Source organism: Symphalangus syndactylus, chromosome 14, assembly GCF_028878055.3.
Source record: "Symphalangus syndactylus isolate Jambi chromosome 14, NHGRI_mSymSyn1-v2.1_pri, whole genome shotgun sequence".
NCBI classification, from domain to species: Eukaryota; Metazoa; Chordata; class Mammalia; order Primates; family Hylobatidae; genus Symphalangus; species Symphalangus syndactylus.
This window is the reverse complement of record NC_072436.2, coordinates 86,466,894-86,485,889: the sequence shown is the minus strand read 5'-3', so window position 1 is coordinate 86,485,889 and position 18,996 is coordinate 86,466,894. Positions and strand designations below refer to the sequence as shown.

The following is an 18,996-nucleotide window of genomic DNA, read 5'->3' as shown; positions in this document are numbered from 1 at the left end:
TTATTTCTAGGTGTGAGGGTAGTTTGAACAGCACCCATAGTATTGGGAACATTCCCTCCACAGCATGTTTACTCTCTGTGCTGCTTGATTGTCTGGGAGAACATAATGACCCTTTCAGTCATTCCCTTTGGGTTAATTCCCTCTGTGGAAAAGGGGTCTTCTTGCACTTGCCTGCCACTCCTGTAGCCACAGTTTAGAGAGGGCTTTGTTCCCTTCACCTTTCCTCTATCCAGGGAAAATATCAGACCTGTTGCCTTCCAAAATGGAAACAAAATCACCTGTTTCAAAGCAAGCTGCCTTAAGATGTGGTCTGTAAAGATACTACAATTAAGTGATAGGCTTTCCCTTTTCTTTACCCTAGAAACAGAAACAGACTGTGTTCCAGCATAATGCAGGTGACCAAGGCATATCCTCCGTATAGGAACAGAGCAACTAAAAAGAAAACTATAGCCTCATTAACTTGTCTAAGGTAGTGATTTGTTAAGTGAAAAGCAGTGGGTGGTGTAGTTTTTTGTTTTTTTTTGTTTGTTTGTTTTTGTTTTTGAGACGGAGTCTCGCTCTGTCACCCAGGCTGGAGTTCAGTGGCGTGATCTCGGCTCACTGCAAGCTCCGCCTCCCGGGTTCATGCCATTCTCCTGCCTCAGCCTCTCCGAGTAGCTGGGACTACAGGCGCCTGCCACCACGCCCGGCTAATTTTTTGTATTTTTTTAGTAGAGACGGGGTTTCACCGTGGTCTCGATCTCCTGACCTTGTGATCCACCCGCCTCGGCCTCCCAAAGTGCTGGGATTACAAGCGTGAGCCACCGTGCCCGGCCTTGTGGTGTCGTTTTTAAAAAGGTGGGCCATATTACCATTTCTTCACTACTTCCTGGGGAAAAGGATACTATCATTATATATATTCTCTAAGCCAGGTTTCACCTAGGCTAAGCCAGGTTTCACCTAGGCTAGAGAAAGAACAATCTAATGTAATTCTGTCTCATTAGTGCATAGTGCATTTCCCTCAAAAGGAAAATTATTTTATAAATGGCTGATATACTTGCCTACTATAAATGATGCATGGTATTCTAGTTTATAAATTGATCTCCTATGAAATCAGGTGTTTGTTCCCCTAAACTTGATCATTCCACGGAGAGATTTTAGGATCAATTCCTTGACCAGTGAAGAGCTTTGGCAACTCCACCAATGTAACAGTGCCTTGTAGGATCATACAGAAAGCTGCTAACTATTTTTTTCTTTCTGTGATGTACATTTAGCTGTAGCAGGAAATAGTGTGTAATTAGAAGAGGCTCCCAAAGGTTGAGGCCTTATGTGGATGACTGCCAAGTCCAAACTGCACTTTGTAGACCCAATCTCAGGGAGTCCAGTTTCTTCCACAGCAGGACCCACCTACTGGCTTTAGCTTCATGGTTGTAACTTCTGCAACTCCAAGCTTTTAATTCTATTCAAAGCCTCATCATCTAAAAGTCATTTGGAAAACTAAAGAATGACAGCTATCAACTATATATAAGTAGCTTTCAATTCAAAAGAGGGAGGTGTAATATAATGAAGTTAAATTACATTTTGATTCTGGTTGCTAGATATTCTGTGATCATTAATGGTGTCTGCGAAATTGAGCACACCTTAAAGTCAAATTACATTTCTCTCAACCTCTTCCATGAAATGTTTCTCCCTTCTACCTTTCAGCCTCGCATCCTTCCTTCTTCTACTTTGTCACCTCCCACTAGATAGGCAACTTGGATATATTGATGATGTCCTCTTATTTGCCAAAAATTCACCAAGCTGTTAATAACTTAGATTTATTTATGAAAACTACAGCAGATTTAAGTCAACCAACAGGCCCAAGCTCTTTAAATTTTTTGTTACTAGGGTGACAATTCTACACCCAATTTTAGTTTTCAAAATCTAGGCAGAAACACCTTTATTGGGATTTAGCAATGACTTTGTTTTATAACCTGCAGAGATTATTAGGAAGATACATATTTTTTCCTCACCTTCTATTTTGTTCTATATTTTTGTAAAAAAAAAGTTGGCATATGAGTACAAAAAGGAAAACTTTTTTATGATCATCTCTGTCTACATAACAGACTGAAATTTGTGAGCATTTAACACATTTGTGCTGAAAAATATTGAAATTATAGAAGTACCATTTACAGGCAGCCACCTACAAACTAAAACATTACTATGGCATTCTTACCTTCCATCGTGAGCCTCCCTATGAACTGAGTCACATAGGAGAATCTAAAAAAAAATCCTGGGAAGTTCAAAAGATAGCCATTTCCCTAACGATGAGACATGTCCATAAAGAAGGGCTTCATTATTTTTGATTCTCGTCGAATATTTCAAGGCATTCTGAGAGCCCCCATCTTCAGGGTTAACCACATGTAGTATGCTCAACAGAGCCGGTGTCTAATACACAGCCGAACAGTCGTCTTTCCATTAAAATGTGATTTTTGCTTCTGCTTCTCCATCTAGCACATCTGTTCTTCTAGCGGTTCTTGTGTTGTTAGCCGCCTTTCCATCCCACCTTCGCGCTATTCTTTTAATTCAATTGTGCACAAATTGAATCAAGGCTGTCAGGGTGTCGCTTTATGAATTTCCCTTTGAGGCTTTGCACATTCCTCTCTGCACAGAGGTCGGAGCCGGTGGGAGCCCGGCTGCCGTCGCCCCGCGATCAATGCCACCTGAAGCTTCCCCAGGCGAGGCCGTGGCTGCCTGGCTTGGTCCCGGAGCCCACAGCCACAGAGACTGGTGCCTTGAAGACATGGTTTTTATAACCGTAGAACGTTGCATGCCTTACTTTAATGGAAAAGGTATCTAGCAAAGTCGGCCGTAAAGCAAAACTCCTTAAATTAATCTCTTCCCCCATCCCTACTATTTCCATTATAAAATCAAACAGTATCAGCAAGCGGGGAAAATACAGAGCTTTTTAAGTTTGCGCCTCACTTTGTTCCCAGTAGGATTTAAAGTGATTTGTAAGCGTATGTAAAACAAGAGCATGTACATTTAAAAGTGAAAAGGGATTAAAAACAAGGGTGGGGACATAAAATAGAGCCAGGACAAGACTTAAGTGATGCCTAAAATAACGACCTCTGCTATGAGTGGGCCACAATTTGGCACTAAATTATCTAGCAGTTCTCTATCGGCTAACGGCATCCCCCAACCCCAACTCAATTTGTTTATGAGCATTTTTGGTGGGAGGTGGAGAGGTCAGGGTGAGGGTGAAAACGCAGGCATGTCTGGCCAACTCATTTTTCATTTGGCTTCATGTAGGAGTCGATTTTAACATAACTGGAAGAGAGAACATCCTGGACTGTGCATACTTAAAGCAATCTTCCTCAAATATTGCTCTTCTGAGACAAAGGCGCTCGTAAATATTGGAAGGCATTGGATTCAAAATCTAGGCAGGCTTGCCTTGCCAAGAAGAGAACCATAAAGATGTATACAGCTGCTCTCTCTCCTCTCCTTCACAGGCAGACAGCTAGAAAGATGATCTATTCTTGCTGTCTCGGATTCTTCACTTCCCCCTCACTCTAAAACCATGCAAATCTAGCTTCCACCCCCACCACTTCACTGAAGCACTTTTCAGTTATTTTACTTGGGTCCCAACAGCATTTGGACACTGACTGCTCCCTTCTTAAAATACCTTGTGCCTTGGGTTTTCCTAACAGCACACGCTGGTGGCTATCATCTCCCTCTTCTCTGGTCATGCCTTACTGCATGTCCTCTGTTGCCTCTTCTGCACCTGACCCTTCAATGTTGGTTGGGATGCTGTTCTAGTGCTGAGAACCCTTTATCAGAAAGGGTCCGCAGAAGCGTGGCCACATACAGACCGGCAAAAAAAAAATCTAATTCCTCTGAATCCCAGAGTGAAGAATTTCATGAAGCTCTTGTTAACTGAATAATGGCCGCGGTAGACGTGGTATTTTGGCTTGGTCGACCTCTATTCCAAACTCCTTCTGGGGTCTTTCATGTACTGCAGACACTGGAGAGCTAGGAGCTACACTTCCTGACTGCCTTACAGCAAGGGTTTCAAATGTGACTTAGTCATTATTAATCAGAGGTATTCCTGTGAAATTTGAATTTGGAACCGAGTTCAGTGGAGAGAGAGGCAGCAGTGCCTGAGGCATCCATTTAGCTCGTGTGAGGATCCAGCCCATGTGGCTCTGGGGCCAACAATTCTAGTGGTGGCTTCCAGATACCTGGACTGATGGTTAGGGTAGTATATTCATAAATGCAATATTTTTCCTGGCAGTCTGATTCCCCTAATATGCCTATCAGGAAAAACTGTCCAAGGCTTGAAATTGGGTCATAGGTATCAGGAGCGTCTTTCAGGAAAATTCTGATATACTCTGGTAGAAACTTTAGGAATTTTCTAATTCTATAGGGGTGTGCACTGGTGACTTCCTATTAACTACACTATTTTACAACTCTGTAAGGTAGAAATTATTTGCAGCAAACTATAGAAATCCAAATAGTTTTGTTTTGTTTTCTACTTTTTAATTTTATTTGAATGTAGCAGAAACAGGATCTCATTCTGTTGCCCAGGCTGGTCTCAAACTCCTGAGTTCAAGCAATCCTCCTGCGTCGGACTCCCAAAGTGCTGGAATTACCAGCACGACCAGCCACAAGTAATTCTTATCCATAACAAAACAAATCTTTTTTTTGGTAGATATAAAATTGATTTTTACCCTGAAGAAAAGATAATCCCAAACATTATTTTTTATTGCCCTAAAGCTACATTGCCTAATATGAAAGCTACTAGCTATGTAGTTACTGAACTCTTATAATGTGGCAAGTTTGAACTGAGATGTCTTATAGGTATAAAATACACACCAGATTTCAAAGACTCAATATGAAAAAGTATGTAAAAATATCTCATTAATTTTATTATATTGATTACATCTTGAAATAATTATATCTTGGATAGAGTGGGTTAAATAAGATATATTATTAAAATTAATTTTAACTATTTTTACTTCTTAAAATGTGACTCTTAGAAAATTTAAATTACAGATGAGGCTTGCATTATGGTTCTGTCAGATAGTGCTGTCCTGTAGAATTTTAGCTAGTTTTGCATCTATCAACCAGTTGATTTTAATATCTCTGATTGTGTGTATATATATGTATAAACACACACACACACACGTGTATGTATCTCTGAATTCTTCTTTGAACTAGACTTAACATCTTACAGATTCCCTCATTAATTAGTGTATTAAATATTTGTGACATGTCATTTTATGCTTACATGAGAATCACAGTTTTAACATTTATACTTTAGCAGTCAATTCTGCAGAGTTGCTCCAACAGGCCCAATCTAGATTTGTTATTCCAGTTCTTCCAATTATTTTGTAAGTACCTAATTCCCTATATTAAATTCCATTCTAAAATGGCTAAGGTGGTTTTAGTTACCTGCTACTGCACCCTGACTATACCCTGACATTAGCTTAAAATTGAACATTTACTATTTTCCAGATACTGTGTTAAACACTTTACAGATTATTTTATTTAATCGTCACAGCAACTCTGTGAGGGAGGCAGTATACTCCTCATTTTACAGATGAGGCACTGAGAGTTTGAGAAACTTCTCCAAGACAACTAGGAAGTAGTAGCTGGACTCACACCTAAGCATACTGACTCTAAAGTCTACTTCCATCCATTACCACTGTGCCAGCACATATTCTGTTCCACCAAATAAAACAGAAAGAAGGGCATATCTGTCACTGTGTTGACCTAGAAGCTGCGGTGCGGCAGGGAAGTTACAGGTTATAGTCATCCCCTCACTTGTTCTGCCTTCTCTGCTCCCAGGCCCTTTGATTCAGTTAGCTGGTTCTCAGAATCCTGGACATAGCTCAAGCCTGAGTGGCTCTTCCAGACTCTCACCCAGCTGAGGAGGTTGAATGATGGGCCATTTTCCACTGCAAGCTGAGAAGCACCTCTGCCAAGACCAAGAGGTCTTACTGGTGGAGATGCACTAGAAGTATGTGACTCTGAGGGTCACAGAGCTTGCTAAACAGGCTGTCTACCATCTTTGGCAAAGGCAGGAAATAATTACACTGTAATAATAGTTATTAATGGCCAGAAGTTGCATTAAGTGATTTGCATACATTCTCTCTAATCCTTTCAATAGCTCAGTGGGGTGAGTAGCAGTATCATCATTTTAAAAAAGAGGAATCTAGGTCTTAGGTTAATTATGGATGCTCTAGGATTTCCTGGATAATCACTGAACTCACTAATCAAGGGCTACATATCTGACAAATATTTCAGACATTAAAACATTTGATAATAAAGGAGTCTATGGTATTATTTGTCCACATGTAACTGAATAAGGAAACTTGTTAAAGAAAGGAGAATGGCAAAAATTTTATATATTATCCTTCCATTATTAATGCTAGTTTAAAAGCTTGAAATTGACAGGCAACTCAGTATTTTCCAACATGCATCACATTAGCTTTTAATTCATTATCTGTCTTTATTTTTTACTGTCTGCTTTCTTGCTATGGTCTTCATTTTATACTGGCGCTGAAGAGACATCTGAAAGGATTATGCCACCCCACTTTAGTCCCAGGAAATAGAACTACTATGAATTATTGATAGTGTTTGCTTTCTAGTGCTTTAATTTCACCTCTGTTTCAGACGAGGATATTAGTTAAATGGAATTTTTTATATCACCCCAGGAGCTTACTACACAGGAAATACTGACTTGAATTATAGAAAAGACAGTCCTATGTTGATTTCCATTTCTACATAGGATGGATTCTTCATACATTCCACTCCCCTATATTTTTGCTTAGTGTTAGGTTAATAGGGCAGTTTTCTTTTTTTTTTTTTTTTTTTTTTTTTTTTTGAGACGGATTCTCTCTCTGTTGCCCAGGCTGGAGTGCAGTGGCGCAATCTCGGCTCACTGCAAGCTCCGCCTCCCAGGTTCATGCCATTCTCCTGCCTCAGCCTCTCCGAGTAGCTGGGACTACAGGCGCCCGCTACCACGCCCGGCTAATTTTTTGTATTTTTAGTAGAGATGGGGTTTCACTGTGGTCTCCATCTCCTGACCTCGTGATCCGCCCGCCTCGGCCTCTCTAAGTGCTGGGATTACAAGCGTGAGCCACCGCGAATAGGGCAGTTTTCAAATGGAATCCCTCAGAACCCTCGGGATTCCTCGGAGATGCTCGCAGTACAACTGGAGAAGCAAGAGGGCTGGGTGGGATGGTATCTGCAGGTTGACATACACACGAGTACACACATATGCCCCCAACCATTCCCTTGCTTCAGAGAAAAACTTCACTTGTCTACCGTAAGTATTAAGCCTTTGTGCAAGATTATGTTGGAAGAAAGGTTTCTTCTCTTAAAAAATCTTGAGGCTGGGTGTGGTGGCTCACTCCTGTAATTGCAGCTCTTGGGAGGCTGAGGTGGAAGAAGTGCTTAAGGCCAGGAGTTTGAGACCAGCCTGAGCAACATAGTGAGACCCCATCTCTACAAAAAATTTAAAAAACAATTAGCCAGGTGTGGTGGCACACATTTATAGTCCCAGCTACTCTGGAGGCTGAGGCGGGCGGATTCCCTGAGCCCAGGACGTTGAGGCCACAGTGAGTCATGATCACACCACTGCATTTCAGCCTGGGTGACAGAGTAAGACCCTGTCTCTTAAAAAAAAAAAAAAAAAGGAGTAAAATATCCTGAGTTAATACAATAAATACGATAGATGTTTGCACATCTTTGAGGTACTAAGAAAAATGTCTAAGGGTTTTTATACTATATAGTTGAGTGTATACAGCTGTGCACTGGACTTGACAGAAGCTGATGGCATGTCATACGACTAGGCTTGCAGGATGGACTTGGCCCTCCTGTGGTATTCTAAGAATTACCCTGAATTCTGGGTAAAGCCAGTTACCATGTATATTTATGTGATGAATAAACTCACAAGCACAAAAAAATGCAATAATATTGGGGGCTGGCACAGATAAAGGAACCAATTGCACAAGTAAACTTGGTTCACCTGCTTCTATTCGGGTCATTAGGCCTCCAATGTCCTTTAGGAGAAGGAATATAGTCATTGCTCGTGTTCTTCAGAAGGGACTGCCATGAGTAAAATATTTTCTGAGTTTCTGTAATAAGAGCAAATATTTCTCTAACTTGCAAAGAGTATTTTAAAAAGTGAGGGTTTTGTTTTTTGTGAGATAAAACAAAGTTAAAAAGTAGCATTCAGGGTTCCTTTCTGTGTGTGGACGGTATAGGTGCCTGGAAATTGCCCTCCTCCCACGCATGGAAGCTGTAGACCTGAAGAAGGCAGGCAGATGACAAAGGCTCATTCATTCAATATACGTGTATTTCTTCAGGGTCGGGGGGTATTTCTTTAAGTTTTATTTGTCACTGACCTATGATTGTACATATTTATGAATATGTATTTATTGAGTACCCACTATCACCAGGCATCATGCTAGGTGTTGGGAATCTAATAGTAAGACCTATCCTGCCACCTTCTTTTTGTGTGTGTGTGAGACAGAGTCTCACTCTGTCGCCCAGGCTGGAGTACAGTGGTGCGATCTCGGCTCACTGCAACCTCCACCTCCCAGGTTCAAGCAATTCTCGTACCTCAGCCTGCCAAGTAGCTGGAATTACAGGCACCCACCCCCATGCCCAGCTAATTTTTGTATTTTTAGTAGAGACAGAGTTTCACCATATTGGCCAGTATGGTCTCGCATTCCTGGCCTCAAGTGATCTGCCCGCTTCTGCTTGCCAAAGTGCTAGAATTACAGCATGAGCCACAGCACCCAGACTGATCCTGCCACCTTCTTAGAATTTGCATTCTGTTGTGGAGGAGGCATATAATAAACGCATAGACAATTACATAAACATAGCAATTACAGAATGTGATCATTGTCATCATGCACGCAACAGAGTAGGGGTGGGGCCCTTTTCACATAGGGGCAGTCAAAGAGGAGGCCCTAGAACGGCAGAAAGCTAAGTGCATTTTAGAAGGCCACAGCTGGCCTCTCTGCTGGCTTCCAAAGCAATAAATGCATGGTGCTTACTGTATTTGATGGCTAAATACGTGCCATCTGTACTCAAGAATTAGAATGCTGTGGAAACCCTGAGGGGACCAATAGTTGGTGACTGCCTTATAGGAACAAAAAATATAGCACAGTTAATTTATTACACAAATAGATTTTTCCTTAGTCATTTAACCTTTATCAGCACTGTGTTTTATTTATTTCTTAATGCAAAGGTGGCCTGAGGGATAATTAAAATAATATACCCAAGATCATTGACCTTTTCCATTCCATAAAAAAATTGTCTCCACCACTGTTTATGATCCCCATCAAACATATAAAAAATGCATCCATAATGAAATCTCCTCTTATATTGTTACTTTATAATTGTTAAAGGCAACATGATCTTTGTAAAGGATAGACTACAAAAATTAGTTTCATTTTCAAAACCTCTACATAAGCATGTAAAATATATTAGAGTGAAGAGGGACACATGGTTATCAAATAACCTGACTTTTGTCAACAGAAGTTTCCAGTTTACATTATTATTCTTTCATTTTTACTAGATGAACCTTGTTTTTTGTTTTTATAAGCTTATCAGTGGATCACCCTTCTTTCTTTCTTTTTTTTTTTTTTTTTGAGACAGAATCTCGCTCTTTTGCCCAGGCCAGAGTGCAGTGGCGCTATCTCGGCCCACTGCAAGCTCTGCCTCCCGGGTTCATGCCATTTTCCTGCCTCAGCCTCCCGAGTAGCTGGGACTACAGGCGCCCGCCACCACGCCCGGCTAATTTTTTGCATTTTTTTAGTAGAGACGGGGTTTCACCGTGTTAGCCAGGATGGTCTCGATCTCCTGACCTCCTGATCCACCCGCCTCGGCCTCCCAAAGTGCTGGCTCACGATTACAGGCGTGAGCCACCATGCCCGGCCGATCACCCTTCTTAAACAGAAATACCTGAAAGATATATGCACACAAAACTGATTCAGATTTACCACAGAAATACTAGACTTCAATGGGACATTCAAGCAAATATAATTCATCCATCTACCCATCCATCCATTCAATATTTATTGAGTAAGCTAAACTAATGGGTAAAATATGCTGGAACTAGAGCAGTGTATTGTGGTTGTGTTGGCTCCTTGGGTGGGTGAACACTGGTCCTGTTTTTTTTTTCTTTCTTTGCACACTTACTGTCGAAATTTTCTGAAAGTTAAGTAGTCAAACTGACTGGATAGCCTAAGAAATTTGAAATTACCTGGCTGAGTGCAGTGGCTCACACCTGTAATCCTAACACTTTAGGAGGCCAAGGTGGGAGGATCACTTGAGCACAGGAGTTTAAGACCAGCCTGGGCAACATACTGAGACTCCATCTCCACACACACACAAATTTTTAATTAGCCAGGTATGGTAGCTCATTCCTGTAGTCCCAGATACTTGAGAGGCTGAGATGGGAGGATTGCTGAAGCTCAGGAGTTCGAGATTACAGTGCACTATTATTGTGCCACTGCATTCCAACCTGGGCAACAAAGTGAGACCCCCGTCTCAACAACAAAAAATGAACAAACAAAAAAATTATCCAGTCCAGCCAATGTGATAAAATGGACTAACAGAATGAATTTGGGGAAAATAATTCAGGAAAAATACATGGGGTGGTTTACCTAGCAACCCCAAGAAAAGGAAAAACTTATACTACTAAAGGAGTTCAGTTAGGCATCTGATTACAATATAAGAAATCACTAGTTTTCCTGTATCTTGTTTAAAAACATAATGATTAAAAAGCATCTTGTTCAAACTAGCAAGAAAAATGAGTATAAATTTATCAAGAAATATACAGGACCTGAATTAAACAAACTATAAAATTTTAGTGAGAAACTTAAAGACTTGAGCAAAACTGGAGAAAATTTTCACTCTTGATGACAAGCGTAAATGTTAGAATTGCCGCTTTTCTCCAAATTATTTTTAGATTTAAAAGGGGATGTGAAAGGATTGGATAAAATTATGCTAAACTCTAATAGAATGTATGACACAAACAAGGACATTTAAAACTAGAATAATAATGAGGTGGCAGTATAGGGACTAATGGACATTAAAATATATTCTAAAACTATAATAATTAGAATAGTTTGGTACTGGTTTTATATTCTAAAACCATAATAATTAGAATAGTTTGGCACTGGTTTAGGGATTAACTAAACATATCAATGGTGCCAAATAGAATGCCTATAGACTCAGGCATACGCACAAATTTAGTATAACAGTTACATTTGGAATCTGTAGAAAAGGATAAATTATATAGTAAAAGATGCAGGGGGAAATGTCTATTCAAAATTAAGACATCTTTTTCATATAAGGCAATCACATAATTCCAGATGTATGAAAGATTTAAATATAAAGGATAAAGCCATACTTTTATATAAAGATGGCATATTTTGAACACATGCATTTGCCTCTGCTCCCTCCTCAACCCTACTTAAGTATCAGTAAAAATGATTTTTAAAAACCGTTAAAAACACCCACAAGGACAAATAATGGGAGATAAAGCTACAGCAATAAAACTTTGGAAACTAGAAAGCAGATGAGCAGGTGGTAATGCAAATTTGATTATAAGCATTGCAGGCTTCCAAAGCAGAGAAATGGTCCAGTTAACACAGTGGAAATCCCTCAAGGCTCAGGCTACTGGAAGTGGGCATGAAGTTGGGGCTAAAAATAAGAACACTGATTCCAAAACTGCTTACTAAGCAGTTGTGCCCCATGTCACACAGGAGAGCAACTGCCCTGCCTGCTCAGGCAGAAGCCAGAGTTCATTTGTTTTGAGAGAGTCTTACTCACTCTGTCACCTAGGCTGGAGTGCAGTGGCATGATCTCAGCTCAGTGCAACCTCTGCCTCCCAGGTTCAAGCGATTCTCTTGCCTCAGCCTCCTGAGTAGCTGGAATTAAAGGTGCACACCACCATGCCCAGCTAATTTTTGTATTTTTTTAGCAGAGATGCGGTTTCACCATGTTGGCCAGGCTGGTCTTGAACTCCTGACCTCAACTGATCCACCCACCTCAGCCTCCCAAAGTGCTGGGATTACAGGTGTGAGCCACTGCACCCAGCCAGAGTTGCACTTTTATAGACACAGTTGAAAAAATGGTGTAGTGCTGAAGACAGGGATTCAGCGAAAGTTAATCCCTGGAATGTTGAGGCCTTAACCTTCTTCCCAGATTTTCAGAGCACACATAACCAGACTCATAGCTTCTAGGCAGGAAATAGGGTATATCTTCCCTGGAGAATATGACCAGTCCAAGGGAAAAGATATCAAGATACCAACATCAGAGGCTCCCAGATGCAATGGTCACCCTAGAAAACCTAAGACTGGCCAGGCACGGTGGCTCACGCCTGTAATCCCAGCAATTTGGGAGGCCGAGGCGGGCGGATCACGAGGTCAGGAGTTTGAGACCAGCCTGACCAACACGGTGAAACCCCATCTCTACTAAAAATACAAAAATTAGCTGGGCATGGTGGCGCATGCCTGTAATCCCAGCTACTCAGGAGGCTGAGGCAGGAGAATTGCTTGAACTTGGGAGGCGGAGATTGCAGTGAGCCGAGATTGCGCCATGGTACTCCAGCCTGGGTGACAGAGCAAGACTCTGTCTCAAAAAAAAAAAAAAAAAAAAAAAGAAAGGGAAGAAAGAAAACCTAAGACCACAGCTCAGCAGTAGGGTGAAAGAGAAATCCATTGCAGATTGGTGGATGGGGAGGCTCACACTCCTTCACCACTCCGGGAAACATCTGATTGAATTGTTTAATCTGCCCTCTGAAATGGATTGTTCCTGCTGAAAAAAACTCTGGCCCAGGCCTTGATCCCAGGCCCCACTGGTCTGGACCCTGCTTGCAGGACAGGCACCTGAAGAGCACACTGCATTGCAGGCAGGTGTGTTTGCAGGTCCCTGGCCATCTAGACTAACTTTAAGGGTCCTCGATGCTCTTTCACAATTCCTTTAACATGTGTCAACTCCTTTAGCGATTATTACACCTTTTCACTTTATTCAATCCCTCAACTTTTCCTCCACCCCACTTATTCTCAGTAAATTCCCTTACGTCCCTCACACTGAGAAAATGAAAGCTATCTCATGTGAATGCCTCTTCCTATCCAGATTGCTCTCCAATTTTTAAAATCCACTGTCTTCTCTTCCATACAGAAAAAAATATGTCTTCTTTTCTATACCTAATGAGTCTACTCATCTCTTGATCCTGTTTCTTCTGACAGCTCTGGGCCTTGTTCCATCAATTACCACTCCTTTGCTTGAATCTTCAGTTCATTCCCTTTGCCTACTTATGAGAGTGTGTATAGTGGACACTGATCTACCACTCAGATTCCCTTTCAGGATTGAAGGATTCAGTCCCCCAGATGCTAGGAGTGCTGCTGGAAGATGGCCCTTAGCCATCAGCCTTCTTCAGGAATTGCCTCAGCAGAAGAAAGTCACCTCACTGAAGTTCACGTGTTCTTCCCTGGGCAGATCTCCTCTAACAACCGGGTTTATGTGGGGAATATCAAGACCAGCCCTCTCGCCTTAACTTGAGACAACTGTGAAGGGTCTTCCCAGTTTCAGAGCTCCTTAATTCTTGGCTAAGGTCTTCATTGAGACTGCATCATTGCCCAGCTTCTCCCTCAGTCCAATCTTGTCTCCTTTCCTCGCTTTCCACAAGTTGTTAAACCTGAGAGCACCCCCTAATTAACTGCCTGCATGCTAATCATCTCAGAGCCTGTATCCCAGGGTACCCTCCTTATGATAGTATGCTTGTAAGACAAGGACATTTAATAATTTGTTAGGTAGTACCAAGTTGCCCTTTCAAAAAGCTGTACAAATTTGCACTCCCATTGCCAATGTAGAAAAGTGCCTCTCTTCCTACACCCTAACTGCCACTACTGGATATTATCAAGCTTTTAAATCTTGCCGTTCCATAAGTGACAGATGGTGGCTTATTCTTGCTTTATTTGTGTTTTTAAAAATTATGCATACGAGTGAGAATGTTTTTACTTATTACTTACTGGCTATTTATATTTCTTTCCCTTTCATTTGCTTGTGTTATTTGCCCATTTTTCTATTGCATGGCCATACATATTGGTAATATACCATATGCCATACATATATTAATTTTCAAGTACCGTTTGTATAGTAAGAAAGTTGCAAATAAGTTGTTTCAGTTTGCTGTTTGTTTGGCTTTAAGACTTTCTTCTGGCCATTCAAATGTTTTGCATTTTTAAAATTTGCTAACATTACCAACATTTTTCCTGTGCTTCTTGGTTTTCTGTCATGCTTAAATTGGCATTTCTCATTCTAAGATTTGGGGGAAAAAAACACTAATGTCTTCTTTAAAACTAAGCTCAAATGTCATTGCTGTCACAAAGATGCCTCTGAGTACCTTGACCAGAGTTAACCCCCCAATTCCCTTCTCCCTTTATATGATATAAATCACATCGCCTATCATATTCTGCCTTAACATTATGGCCATTTTTATTATTTTCCAAACTCTTCTATTGGAATGTAAGTTACTGAGGGAAGGAATTCCATTTTAAATCTCTATGTATGCCCTCCAGTATCTAGAATGACTTGCGTAAAGTCCTACTTAAATATTTATTGAATTTTAATAACTAGTACTGTTTGATTATGTGGCTCTGACACTAAGGGTGAGTGATTTTATATGTATGTATACATACACATATGTGTTTGTATATGTATACATATACACGTATATACGTATATTTCACACACATTCTCATTAGACATAAATTTTGTGAAATTTTGTGACTATTCTTTTGCTTGGAGAACTCTTAGTTCTGCCATCTTTAGACCTCAGCCACACTTACCAAAGGCTGACTGCAAAAACAGTACTTGAGAGTGAGGTCTCAGGGCCTGCCAAGTGACAGGTGACCAGAACACTCCTAGCTGAGGAGGCGGATCAGGCAGGGTGGTTCCTAGCAACAGGGGAAGCATATATGGAGCCATGACACAAAGTGGCCATCCTCCCCACAGGGTAAACAGAGCTCAGTCTCCCAACACCATGACCATCTGCCCCATCAGTGGCATAGATTCCTCCCAGGCCAACTTTTGGCTGAGGAAGAAGTCCCTGATGACATTGAGGACAAGATACAGGCAGGTATCTCAATTAGGTCAATACATTGAGTTATCAGCTCAGGTTGATTAGTCATTGCCCATTTCCTATGCCCAGTAGCCCTAGTCTCAGATTCCATGGTTTCAGTTTCTCCCTTCTCATTCTCTTGAGCCCATTCAAATATGGCTTTCATGCCACCACAACTGCTCCTGCTCCTGCCAAGGTCACAGGTGACGTCCACGTTGCTAAACACAATGGCCAGTTCTCATTTCTCACCTCACTGGCCCTGCCAGCAGCATTGGCCTGGTGGATCCCTCTCTACCTCCTGAGGGCCTGATTGGGCTCCCTGGGCACCAGTTTTTCTCATACCTCACTGGATGCTTTCTTCTCTTCCTTTGCCGGTTCTTCCTCTGCTTCCTGAGCACTTCACATTGGAGAACCCCCAAAGTACAGTCATTGGACTTATCTTTTCTATCTAGATTCATTTTCTTGATGATCCCAGCCAATCTTATAGCTTTCAATACTGTCTATCTGCTGACAAATTCCAAATTTTATTTCCTCTAACCAGACTCGTAGGTCCAACTGCCTACTCAACATCTCGCTTTGGATGTCTAACAGACATCTCAAATGTAACATTCCAAAACTGAGCCTCTGATCTTCCCCTTCCCCCAAAATCTGCTCCTCTCACAGTCTCTCCATTTCAGTAAATGACAACCCTATCCAACTAGTTACTCACACCAAAAACTCCGGTGGCATCCTTCACTCCTCTCCTTTTCTCACACCCACATTCAATCTGTCAGCAAATCTACTTTTACTATACCTTCAAAATATACTCAGAATCTGAATCCTCCTCACAACCACTCTGCTAACCACCCTGTGCAAGTTACTATCTCTTAAGTGTCTCTGTTTTCTCATCAATAACTGGGGGCAATAATAGCCTATGACTTATGTGTGGAATAAAAGATAAGACATGTAAAGAACTTAGCATAGTGCCAAACAAATTGTTAGTGCTTGGCCAGGCACGGTGGCTCACACCTGTCATCCCAGCACTTTGGGAGGCTGAGGAGGGAGGATTGCTTGAGGCAAGGAGATCAGCCTAGGCAACATAGTGAGATCTTGTCTCTACTAAAATTCAAAAAAATTAGCCAGGTGTGGTGGTGCATACCTATATAGTCCCAGCTACCTGGGATACTGAGGCTGGAGGATTACTTGAGCCCTGAAGGTCAAGGCTGCAGTGAGCCATGATCATGCCACTGCACTCCAGCCTGGGTGACAGAGTGAGACCCTGTCCGCACCCTCCCCCCATCAAAAAAAAAGTTGTTAGTGCTTAATAAATTTTAGCTTTCATTATTATTTGTGGCCTCAGTTTTCTAGAAGTTTTCTAGAAGGTTTCAAGAAGACGTGACTAGTAAAGTTGAAGCTGTCAGCTCCTTTTCATAAGAACTGAGCTTTTTCTTCAACCCATGAGATTTTCATTTTAAAGGTTTCAACTAAATGAGCTAAAGAAAAAGAAGTCGAAATTAACCTCACCCAGTAAAACTGTCACAAATAAGATCCAAATAAAGGGTTAAAAAGCACAATAGCAATTTGAATCATTGGAATTCTTCTCTATAAGAGTAATTTTCAGCTAACTAGAAAATATTTTAAATCTAAAGTTATATAAGATTGTCACATGTCATACCACATAGCTGTATACAGCCCTAGCTTCACCACCTGAAATAATTTGGGGATATGAGGAAACTCATAGGATGTTTCTACAACAGCAGCTCAGATAACAGCCATCATTTGTGTAAAACAGCCTTGTTTTATAAACCCAAAGTCCCAGCTAATTAGTAATAGAAAGATTCTGGAAAATCCTCAGTGTTATCTGAGATGTCAGCAATATACAATAGGCCTCAACTATATAGGAAACACCTGGGTAAGTGCCCTAATGCATAAATTAGATACGTGGATATCACTAATAAGATAAACCATTGCACTGAATAAGAAGAAAAATATTTTAGAGCATTCAACTTGTCCTTTAATGCAATCACTTTGTTAATATATGTGGTAAGAAACAGTATTTGAATAGATAAAAGTAGATGAGCATTTTTTCTTAATATTTGCCAAAAATTATGTTTCTTCTTTATTCTTTTAGTATGGATCTCTCTCACTATATTTATGTCTGTGTGTGTGTGTGTGTGTGTGTGTAGAGAGAGAGATATAGGTATCTCTCTATATACACATAAATACATGAAACATCTACCACATGCTGAGTAATGAGGAAACAATAGTGAATTGTTTTTATTACTAAGCTCCTTATAAAAATATTTTTATCGTTTTGAGTATAAGAGCTAGGTAACAGTGGCCTTCGAGTGTTTTAAGTTGGAGGGTGGGGGGGATAACCCTAATATAAAATCATCAGGAATTGACTGCACTTAATTTATTAGATTTTCTTTGTCCGTATTTAATTACACATTATACTCTGTGGTATTCTTAGAGTGATATATACAATGTAAACAAATTTAAATATCACATATATGCAAAAAATTACTTAGTAAAAGTAAACTCCCATTAATACCTACTGTGGGATCATTTTAGCTGATCCGTGTATATTTTGTATGCTAATTTTATTTATTTATCTTTTTTTTATAGGAAGTCCTGGCTGAGCAAGGTTGGAAGCCCTAGTTCTCGCATTGACCGCACGAACTTTTCTAATGAAAAAACCATCTCTAAGCTTGAATACTCTAATTTTAGTATTAGATACTAATAGAAGAGAAAAATTGTAACACTTACACTGAAAAATAGATACTGTAGGTTCTTAAGACTATGTATACTAGAATAATAGTAGCAGAGTAGGGTGAAAAGGAACTTTCTGTTCTGAAAGCTAAGCGACTGTATGTGTTACTAAAAATGTCTGACACTGAAATAATTTTACTCAACTATGTTTTCAACAAGCAAAAATATAGTATTCTAAGATTAAAATGTCATAAAATATTTAGTATGAACATTTAATTTAAACTTGTCTCATGGAATCTTTAATTTCAATGAACATTACAGCATATATATGTTATTTGGCGAGACATAAAGTTAACCATTTAAAAATTATTTTCACATACTGTTGTCTGTGTTGAATTACAAAATCCTCTGAATAATTTGTTACTACAGTTATTTGCTATTAAACTCTTTAAAAAGAACCAGTGATTAGAAGTAAATGTATGTGATGATCAATATAACCATAAAATATTATCAACAAAGAGTTTTTAAAATTCTGGTTAATGTGAACATTATTTGGTTGGAGCTACTTAATGCCTTCTATATTGTTGTATGCAGTGAACATTCAGGCTGAATGATGGTGGCTAACAAGAACTCGCAATTTCAGTATAGTAAGCGGCAAGATTTTCAACCACCACCCACAGTAGATGTCCTATTAACCAGAAAAGAAACTGAGAATCTAAATGAATCATAACAATACTGTCCCCTAAACTTGGCCTATCACTTGGGAAGCTCCACATGTAACTGATAAAGCAACGGAGAATTTAAAGGGGAAGGTTTTTTCTATAGCATAAAATTATAATATTAAAAAAGGAAGACATTTAATGCAAAACACTGGGGAATTTCAAGTGTTGTAGGCATACACTTGCTCATATTCCATGATTTTCAAACTTTTTATAGCAATGGAATCCTTCCTTAAACCAAAATTTTATATAGAATTGAATACATAAGTTTTTTTAAAAAAGCAAAAACAAAGCACAGCTGGTGAAAATAAAGCGGGGATGGGCGTCCCCAGAGCCTTGCATACTTGGTGTCCCTTCTCTACTTGGACAGTTTCAAATACCTTGCTAGTACACTTTGAAAGCTACTATTCTATCTAAGGAACAAATCTCTATTGCTATCCTCTGTGGCCTGGAGAACGAATGCAGGCCTCTTTCTCT

The 18,996-nt window shown here is 40.2% G+C and overlaps 1 protein-coding gene across 5 annotated transcripts in view; it reads left to right on the top strand.

The window, feature by feature from the left end:
- Positions 1 to 18,258, top strand: part of ACYP2 (acylphosphatase 2) — a 330,224-nt gene extending 311,966 nt beyond the window's left edge. For 4 of the 5 annotated variants that reach the window (XM_055240451.2, XM_055240446.2, XM_063618045.1 and 1 more), the window contains one exon: positions 17,717 to 18,258. In XM_055240451.2, coding sequence (XP_055096426.1) covers positions 17,717 to 17,831 — 115 coding nt within the window. In that variant the 3' untranslated portion in view covers positions 17,832 to 18,258. The remainder of the gene's footprint in view (positions 1 to 17,716) is intronic. The other variant, XM_055240447.2, reaches the window with a different exon arrangement.
- Positions 18,259 to 18,996: the final 738 nt, after the last annotated feature.